Below are 10,129 nucleotides of genomic sequence, written 5' to 3'. Positions count from 1 at the left end.
CAGAGGCACCTTTCCCAGCTGCCTACACTTCTTTTCAGTTCTCCCCTTTGCTTCCAAAGCAGCTGTGGAAAACACTGATACTAATCATGCATATCACAAAAAATTCAAACAGACCATTCATCTTCCCATCTTCTCAAATCCTCAAGAACTCTGCAGCAACTTCAAACATAAGCCAAATCTCTCCTTTCTTCTGCTCAGATGTCTGTAATGCAAATGGTTCAGCTGAAGCAGGTTCTTCAAGGATAATAGGGAAAAAAAAGAAAAAAGAAAAAAAAAAAAAAAAAAAGAGTAGTTCCAACAGTGTCCATACTTGTCTGGAAACAAATACTTCGCTATGGTGCAAGCACAAGTTCCTGAATATTGTTGCATATTGCACTTCTCCAATCTGCACTAGTACTCACACACCTTCCATAACCATGTTTTCCAGTGCTTTTGAAAAATGACAGTCTATTCCACCAAGTACTTGATTAGTGTGGGGAACAAGCACTAAGGACGGATGTCCCAATCTTAACCTTCACGCAGCTTGGAGAACCAGTCTCTCTTCTCTCATGCATTGGCAAAGTCTGTTTGTACATCCTCTTCCTCTTTGCACTACAAGCCACCGAATTCGCTACTCTGACCAGGGGCAGAGTGCAGCAAGCTTTCAGGCAGTGAAACCTCTACGTGGAGAGCGATCCTGTTTATGACCAGCCACACCAGCTGCCAGGGAACGCTGCTGCACCAGCAGGAAAGCAGCCCTGCTGCTCTGTCACCACTCCTGCTCTTTTTCTTTCCTTTCGACACAACTACACCATTTTTACCACTTGCTTGACTGATGTCACATAGGTGGTTCATTAAAGCCAGTATTTCCAAATACGTGGTCCGCAGAGAAAACTGCTCTGTTTCCTCTCTCTGCACAGCTCAGGCACTGGAAGTGCTCTGCAATTCGCAAATCCTCTTGCCTATGCAAATTCTCTTTAGTTCATGCCAGTGACTCAGGAGCTGGTGCTCAGCCCCACACCCTCCAGCTGTCAACAGAAAAGATTAGTGATTTGTCATCCTTCCCACCCCCGTTTCCACAATTTCTGTAATTCCCAGCAGGCATTCACAAAATTACAGAATTTTAAAGGTCAGTGAGCCAGGAATGCTGTAATTTGAATAAGCAGAGAGCTGTGTAGACACAATAATTAACAAGGAAAATGAGGCTGCAATAACGAGGAGTCTGGATGTACTTAATGAGTTAAAAAAAATATTAAACTTGCAAGCAAACAGACTAAACTGATATAACATTAGACTTACTATTCCAGTTTGAAAGGCTATGCCTCTCATTAGATTTTACTGATTGCTTGGGCAAGACCCCAAATAAGGGATTCCTACTGTTTTTCAGGAATTGAGTCGTCTCTTTTGCTCTGAAAGCACCAGTACAGCAACCCTTACAGAAGGATACTTGCAACAGTTCTGCTACCCAGACCAAAGTTTATATAGTCCTAAAAATGGGAAGACCAAAGAAAGAATCAAGCTCTTGAATGCCAGATCATTAAACCCGCTATGAATTGAACCTGACATACTTTCTCAAATGTAAGTATTATGAAAGGAATTAAGTTATCTCAAGAATTCTCATTTAAAAGCCAAACAAAAGCACTGCATGCAATGAAAAGAACAGTAAAACACACAAGAACTAGCATGTGAAAGAAACATGTTGCAATTATGTGAAATACTGGTTTTGACATTTTATTAACAAGCAAGCATCCCTGGAATGGGGTCTAAATAAAAACACTTCATTAACCAATCAGAATACAAGGAAGTTATATAAATTTATTTTATGCAACATTGATTAGTTTTGAAAATTCCCATTTTTACTGTTTTAATTCCATCTTTTATTTTAAAAAATCACTAAAAGGACACAACCCACAAAAATACAATCTGTATCTGCTCTATATTTACAGATAACTGGTCACTATTAAGGCACAGATTTAAAACTAACATTTTAATGTAGCAAGTCAAATATTTGTGCATAATATAACACTAACAATATGGTATGCTGTATTGTCATATTCCCTTTGTGGAATCAAAACAAGTGAGAAATCTTTTTTCCAGTGTGTTCTTTTTCGTGTGAAGCCCTATTGAAAATAATGCTGTTAATGGGAAATTCTTCACTCTGGTGTAGATGATATAAGCACTGCTCAGCAAAAGACCACATCAACTTAATAATGTAATAAATTCAGTTCCAAATATAGTACTGTCTAGATACATACTATGTACTTATGAAACACTAAAAATCTAAGAGTGTAAAGGTTTTTTGATGCTTTTAAATTTAGGCAGAAGAAGCAAGAAGGGGTTGCAGAAAATCTTGTAAAAAGTGTTGCTAAATATTTATTCTATTAAAAATATTTTATAAAATTAACACACTTGAATACAATTCCATTTTCAAACATTGGCCTCGAAAATGCAAATACTGAAACAACAGTTCTTCTGACCTGGACTGCTTATGTGCTTACAGTGGAGCTATTTATGTGCTTAGAAGTAAGCACAAGTGTAAACACTTTCAGAATCAGGAGTTTTGGCTTCCACAAGGGTTTGCATGAAGCTGCTCTTGCCTGTGTGATAAACATACCACAATTCTCAGAGATATGTGGATACAGACTTCTGGCATTTAAGCACAGTTACTTTTGATGTGAACCACTGTGTGCCTACAAGATGCAGTTTTATCAAATCTAATCTGTAGTACAATTTTAAAACCAGAGCAATTTAACTGCTACTTTACCTACAGTGGAAGTCACCCAGCTATACACCATTAAGTAGATATGGCTGATATGGAGTACTGAGCAGTCGCTTCTTGCTAACCACAAGTCATTTTATTATTGCTTGATCATCTATGCCCTCAAGTAGTTTCTTTAAATTCCCTTTGTGTGTGCAAATTTTTCTATACATCATTTTGTTTTCTCACCTTAAAAGAAAGAACTATCTATGGAAAGTGTCAAAACTATTTCTCACCCATTTTTGCATAAAAACCAACTACTGTAAATGTTATTCTAATGCCTTCTGTTAAGAGCACTTGACAGTGGTTTATGTCCATCTCAAAAGGCTTGTACACTGAACATAAATAATACATTACAGTAGAGGTAATTCACAATATTTCCTATGGGAATGTTTTTCAACAAATTAATGTTTGGAAACTTCATATTGCATTGCAGAAAGAGGCACTTCATGAATTCCTTCATTATATGAGAACCCTTCATAAATCCATAACAAGACATCTGTAAAGACAGAGAAAAGTACTGCCAATTTTTTGGACTTTCACAGTATAAGAATGCAATAATTAGCTCTATCCACTTATAATATCCACTCTTTCTGTTGAACATAACTTGTTTCAGAAATAGTTCGAGTTCTGCAGCCGACAATTACAAATCTAAATTGAACAAAACAGATGCTATTACACCTATTTCTGTAGGTTGCTTAATTGCTGCATGCATAGTCATGTAAGTAATATACGTCATTTATTAAATGGCAACAGTGCTGTCTTGTCAAATTAGATTAGTTTTCTGTTTAATCAAACCGACAGCCCACAGCTCTAGTTTGATGAATGCCTTTCGTTCTCTACCATAAATCTGCAGTAGATCAGTTTAATCTGTTCCGTATTGTAGGTGTACAGAATCTAAAAATAAAAGTCTGATATAAATAAGTGTCCTTTAGTGGCAGGATACTAAAAATAGCCCTTTGCTTTCAGACAACCATTAAAAACAGTCTTAGCATTACAGGCAGCAGTTAAATAAGATGACTGCAAAGGGTTAATATTGCAAGGTCCATTTTGGTCTTTCATTGCATCTGTTACAGTGAATTATTTTCATTGCAAGCAGCTCTAGACTGCTTCATAAGAGCATAACAGCATTGGTCCACTACTAAGTGGTTTGATTTTGGAACAATCTTTTCAGATAACTACCAGGGAGACAGAAAGAGAGAAGAAATCTGCAGAAGAATGCATAAAATGCATAAGAATCAATTCCTAGTACCATTATAGTGAGATGTGACCTCATGCAGGAACATCTGAAAAAAATTTTTTGATTAGTGCCAATATAACAATTGATACGGAAATGAAAGAGAAGTAAATTTCCACAGGACAAGAAATCAGAACACGTAAAGTGCAGAAAGACCTCAATAATTATCTTAAGCAGTACCAGAAAAATCCATCTTGATAAAACCAAAATCTATGCTCTCTGGCATCCCAGCTCTTCATTCTTCCTTCATTCAATAAAGTAAAAATTCAGTGCATACATTATAGTTATAGGTAATAAAATACTAAACGAAGAACCCTATATTATTATTGCAAATTCTGTCCAAACTACATGAGTAAAACATAACCCACATTTGGTGTTTTGAAAGACAGACAAAATGTGTTTTATCTTTTTTTTTTTTTGGCACAGTATTGTGCAGACGAAATGCTTTGGTCCTTGATACCCAAACTCCCAAAGTGCAGAGGGTGGTGTGCAGTGAAAGCTGTCCACAGGATTGCCATGTCCATCTTTAGAGTTGACTTTGAGCCACAACTTATTGCTACCAGCGACCGCTGACACTAGCAATGTCCGCATGATACTGACGTGGCAGTCTTCCACTAGCTCCACCTTCCAGGAACGAGGCACGAATGTTTGATGGGTCAAAGAGCTTTCTTCGGTTTTTATTCAGTTCTATAAGGGCCACAAAAAAGCCACTCTTATCAGAAATTTACTTTAATCGTTTTATCTAAACCAAAATTGTTATTTAAATCAAAACATTAGACAGACACAGAACAGTATCAACTGAAAATGCAAGCAAGGTACTCATTCAATATAGCAGTTCATCAGGATAGTGCAAGGTTAAGACATTTAGACCTACTTGGGAAGTAAGCTTCTATTTGCTGTAATTCTTAATCTGCACTGATACAGTATGCAGGAGATTTTGCAATGCAAAGTTAAATCAAATTGCTGGAACTTTAAGGCAGCTGCAATTTCCATCTGAAATAGCATTCACACAAAATGTATGGTTGCAGCATAATCTACGTGAAGTGAGAAGATTTCTCAATGCACATTTTACACACAACACTGAAGCAATATTTTAATACAAATTTTTATAAGAAACAGGTGCTCACTTCTTGATTTGAATCTGCACCCTAAGTTTGTACAAATGCTCATCAAAAATATTTTTCCTTTCCCCAGTTTTCCACTCTTGTGAACAAACTCCATGACAGATATAGATCATTGATAAAGAGTAAACAGATTTTCATGAATGATATTAACTAAGTATATTGCTTATTTATCCTCTTCATGCCATCAGTTAAAATTCACTAACAAATTCACAAGTGACATCAGCGAAAGGAAGGTACTTTAGAGGAAGAAGAAAAACCCCTTATGTTCCATGAAACATCTGAAGAAAACTGTTCTTCTGATACGAATTCATTGCCAAGATAACAACAGAGCATTCCTATGTAAATATAGTATCTTTTGCTATTTACAGTAATTAGAAAAAAGCTCTATTTAGCTCTATATACCACAGCACATTGTGAGAAATCCTATTTGGCCTTCATCCTTCTGCAAGTAAGATACAAAACAAACTTCTACTGAAAGGCATCTGGAAAAAAATGCCAGCTAAGAGTTAGTTGTTTCATTCAAACCTAAACATTTCTACAGGAAAAAAAAAAAAAAAGTCTTGGAAAAAAAAAGAACTCAGGCAGTTTTTCCAGCTAGCATGACTGCTTTGCTATCCAGTAGAGAAGAGAGGAACAAAAAGCCTGAAAATGCCAGTTCCTTGCAGCATGTGGTGCCATTCAGACTTCCACTGAGTCTGAAATCCCAGAGCATCTATGATCTGCAGTTTTGAGGCAAAAAAACCACAAAAAACAAACACAAAACTTCTTAATTCTGTGAAACAAACTTTCTAGCAAGCTTCAACTTTACAACAGGATGCAGTGTGAAATTTCTATAAAGATCGAAGTTCTAAAAGTGCTTTCCAATGAAGGGCAAGCCAACACGATCTGTGAAACAGATTTCTACTCTAAATTCCTTTATCAACTGTAAGTTTGCAATTCAAGTGAGGAGAACACAACCACTGTTTGTTTAAAATCAAGGAATGATAACCTGTTTGAATTTATTTACCTGAGATTGCAAGCAGCATTTTTCTTCTGGCACCAAAAGTGGTAATTCCTAGCTCTTTCAAATCTTGATCAGTAAGAGTAAGGAATGTCTGCAGATCAATCTAGAATAAGAAGAAATGGGAAATTTATGCAATACACAAATCTCTCCTCAGAACTGCTAAGCCATAAATGTGGTTCAGGACAACCTCACAATTTTTCTACTGCTTTTTACAGTTACTCTACCAATCTACTCACTGTATGTAAACAGCAGTCTTTGCATTCCAACAAATACTAAGCATACACAGCTTCTGAACTTGCTACTCTGTATCCACACAAACAAAAAAAAGCAACTTTTTTTTTTTTTTTTTTTTTTAAAGCACAGATCAGCTAATCAGCTTTAACTGTGACTCTTCAGATTGTGAGTATTTATAGAATTGCTAAAATATAACTGGGAACCAGAGAGGCAGATATGCCTGTAGATAATGGTACATGCTTCAAACTAGCAATTTAGCAGAGGATGTTTGCTAAACTACTGGCAATATATTTAATTAATGCATTGACCATTTTACAACATGCCAAAGTGTATGCAGCCTTTTTTTTTTTTTTTTTGTGGTTTGTTGCTCCTAATACAGTTCAAGGAAACGCAGTGGAAAATTGTTATTTTTTTTTTTTTAATCCTGGCCAAATAGCTCGTCTCATTACACTTGATCAGCTCCCCATCAGGTACAAAAAACAAAAAATGAGATGACTGAGCACAGAGGAGACAGATAATACAAAAATGAAGGTCAGTACAAGAGAAGTTAATTAAAAACACGACGGGCCAGCAGCAGATTGAAGAGAGACCAACATAAATTAGCCATGAGGACTGTATCTCAATTCCCGAATCACTTCAGAAAAACAGCACCAGAAGCTGAGGAAAATAGTCAGATGTTAACTTAGGACTTGGAGGGTTGCTCTCTGCATAGGCCTCCCAACGCATTCAGAAGTGTGCCTAAGGACCCTAGATACAGTCCATTTCCTCAAGCTTTAAGTAGCACAGACTGCATTACCATCACACTGGTAAGACAGACTTCTTGAAAAAAATGCATTTGTGTGTTTCAGCTAAAGCAGCTAGTGTGCTGAAATCTTATATTTGAACATATGCATATATACATATATATATATATAAGCTGTGTTTAGTATTCAAAATCAGAACGGCCACCTCTCCCTTCTTAGGCATAGCGGGTAGCTAAGATGACGGGAAAGCATTAATACCTGGATAATATGGGTATTATGGACTATTGTGTCCATACATACCCTACAGGTATTATACACACTGCGGAGCACAAGCCAGATAAACCCCAGGGACTGCAAAAAAGACAGGTGGAGACACAGCTGGATTTACTCACTTAAAGTGAGTACTGACCTGCCACACCATGGCCAGTGCCAGGATAACCCACTCCTGTGTCTCCCCCACAGCTGTCAGCACTCTGCATTCCTCAGCAACTCGTTAGCTCAGGTGCAGCTACTTATTAAGCATTTCTATGCCATATCACACAGAAATAACAAGTTCCCCCACAGCACTAAACAGGATGATTAGAAAGCTAAGAGACACAGGCTGGAAAAACACCAGATCCAGCAGCCCCAGGGTTGAGGTGGCAGCAGAAGTACACTTTGGTGGACTCAGTGTGGTTCGGTGGGTGCACATACATTAGTGAAGCGGCACAGAGGAGGAGATATACAAGTCTGCCTTGTGCTTATCTTCAGACTCCTGAACAACCTCCTGTGTGCACCCCTGGTGCGCTCCGAGCAGTTTTCCTCTTGTGGGACCAAATCTGAAGCTGAACATGGGCACACCAGAGAAACTCACGTGCAACACGAGCACCAGGTCCTCCAAGAGCTTGTTCTTTATGCACACACACAATTCTCACAATAAAAAGGCCATCTGTACAGAAACCTGCTTCATATGTTCGCTTAGGGAGAGACATGCAGGTGAGAATCTTGGACCATCAACTGGTGCAGACCCCACTGCTGACAAAGATGCAAAAAGTGAACATACGGCTCCAGAATGAAAGGAGCATGCTGAGCCAAACTGTGGTCCTTCCCTTGTACAGCACAATTCAGTAATGCTGACACACTCCATACAGGCACATATCCCTGTCTTTGGTCTCTGGTACACCTCCCAGTTCCAGAGGTGTGATGGAGAACTTCCTGCATGCAACTACAGTGCTTTCAGGACCAGCTTGGTGGCTCTATTTCTAAGCTAGTGAGTCTTGCAGCTGGGCTCACCAAGCTTTTCTGACACAGTTCATCAGTCACCAGAATAAACTACCTGCTGATAATCCAGCTGCCCTAATTCTATCATATAGTATTTTACGGATGCAGACTGGTTTTCCAAACCTTCTAATGAAGCTCACTGAAAAGTAACTCCCAGTTATCTTAAAAATAGCAGCTCTGAGATCTAAAATTCCTTGAATGAAAGAATTTTGATGTATACTTAAATAACTACGCCAAGCTGCAGGACAGGACAAGAGGCAATGGGCAGAAATTGAAGCACAGGCAGTTCCGCCTGAACATGAGGGGAAATTTCTTCCCTGTGAGAGTGATGGAGCACTGGGACAGGTTGCCCAGAGAGGTTGTAGAGTCTCCTTCTCTGGAGATATTCAAGGCCCACCTGGATGCAATCCTGTCTACCACGCTCTAGATGACCCTGCTGAGCAGGGAGGTTGGACTAGATGATCTCCAGAGGTTCCTTCCAACCTTACTGATTCTGTGATTCTATGAAAAGAGTACATGTTTCCAGACAGGTAATCCAGAAATTCATAGGATATATTAACACAGCTTTGACAGAATAGTTTATGAAAACCCTGCTGTTACGAGACTACTTAGTGGTTTTGTTCAAGAAGTAGAACCACCACCACAAGTAAAGCACACTACAAATACACTTCTTTTAAAAGAATACTGACCTCTTGTTGTTGGAATACATCTGTGTATTTGCCCAAACCGAGTTTGCTGAACAGCTCAGGCAGATCAGATCCCTTAAACAAACTGTTCAGATTACAGCCATTGCTTCCTGTCAGCGAGGAAATGCAGTCCATGTAATTACTGCTACTGAGATAGTGTTCAGCTGAAAGGGAAGAAGTGCACTTGAATTTTCAATCACATCAATGCCACATTCAATTGAATTATTAAATTACCAAAATACTTAAAACTTTACTATTTAGCAAAAAACTCCATTCAGCAGTCTGACAAAACGAACAAGGTGAATGCTTTGCTTATTAAGTTCCAGTGTTTGTTTTCTATAGAAAGATGTTTGGAAATACCTTTTAAGCAATCACACATTATGCAGCCTTTTTTGCAGCTAGAACTCAGGACCTTGAACTGAGAGGGGAAAGAGCTGCAAGGCCCCATCGCTGCACCCTCCTCTTGAGCCCTCCCCTTTTTTCTCCAGTCAATACATGAAAAAACATCACTGCACACAAAACACAGCCAGCTCCTTTTAGTCTAGGTGGGGAAAAAAGCATGCTGCAGAAACTACTTATAGGTGGTCTGCAAAGTAGGTAGCAAGTAATTCAGTAAGGACAAGAAACAAAACCACAATAGTTTTAGGGTAAATGATTAAATCCGGAAGTACTCTCCCTATTAAACTTTTCATTACATTCCCCACAAGGTGCATCTTAAAAAGAGTTTGCAGAGTGAGATTCTTAAACACAAAAAAATGACAACTGATTTAGCTGGGCAAGCTGTTTCCTCTATACGCACACACTGATAGTATCCAGTCACAGAACTAGTGACTATTCTTTCCAGCGAATGTATCAGGAATTTGTGCAAATGGGGCTATTGTGCATAAACACAACAAAAAGCTCTGCCTCACTAGTTATAAACATTGGAAAGTATACAGTGAATGTACAAGGGACTTGCAGAAAATAAAGAATAGTTTCTCAGGTGGATAAAATGAAGATTTCCCTGGAGACTGCTGCTATAGCCTCCATTATAGACCACTGATAGGATGTTAAGAACACAGCTTTTCACAAGTGGCTACACTATGTTCATTTTCTGGGCATGAAG

At 38.4% G+C, this 10,129-nt stretch overlaps 1 protein-coding gene across 1 annotated transcript in view; it reads right to left on the bottom strand.

Moving 5' to 3' along the window:
- Positions 1–1,702: 1,702 nt before the first annotated feature.
- Positions 1,703–10,129, bottom strand: part of BICC1 (BicC family RNA binding protein 1) — a 113,673-nt gene continuing 105,246 nt past the window's right edge. The window contains exons 19-21 of the mRNA XM_062580488.1: positions 9,028–9,188; positions 6,105–6,204; positions 1,703–4,661 (exon numbers count right to left, since the gene is read on the bottom strand). Coding sequence (XP_062436472.1) covers positions 4,531–4,661; positions 6,105–6,204; positions 9,028–9,188 — 392 coding nt within the window. The 3' untranslated portion in view covers positions 1,703–4,530. The remainder of the gene's footprint in view (positions 4,662–6,104; positions 6,205–9,027; positions 9,189–10,129) is intronic.

The sequence above is a fragment of the Rhea pennata genome, chromosome 7, assembly GCF_028389875.1.
Source record: "Rhea pennata isolate bPtePen1 chromosome 7, bPtePen1.pri, whole genome shotgun sequence".
Lineage (NCBI taxonomy): Eukaryota > Metazoa > Chordata > Aves > Rheiformes > Rheidae > Rhea > Rhea pennata.
The sequence above is the reverse complement of the archived record's forward strand: the minus strand, read 5'-3'. Positions and strand labels throughout refer to the sequence as shown.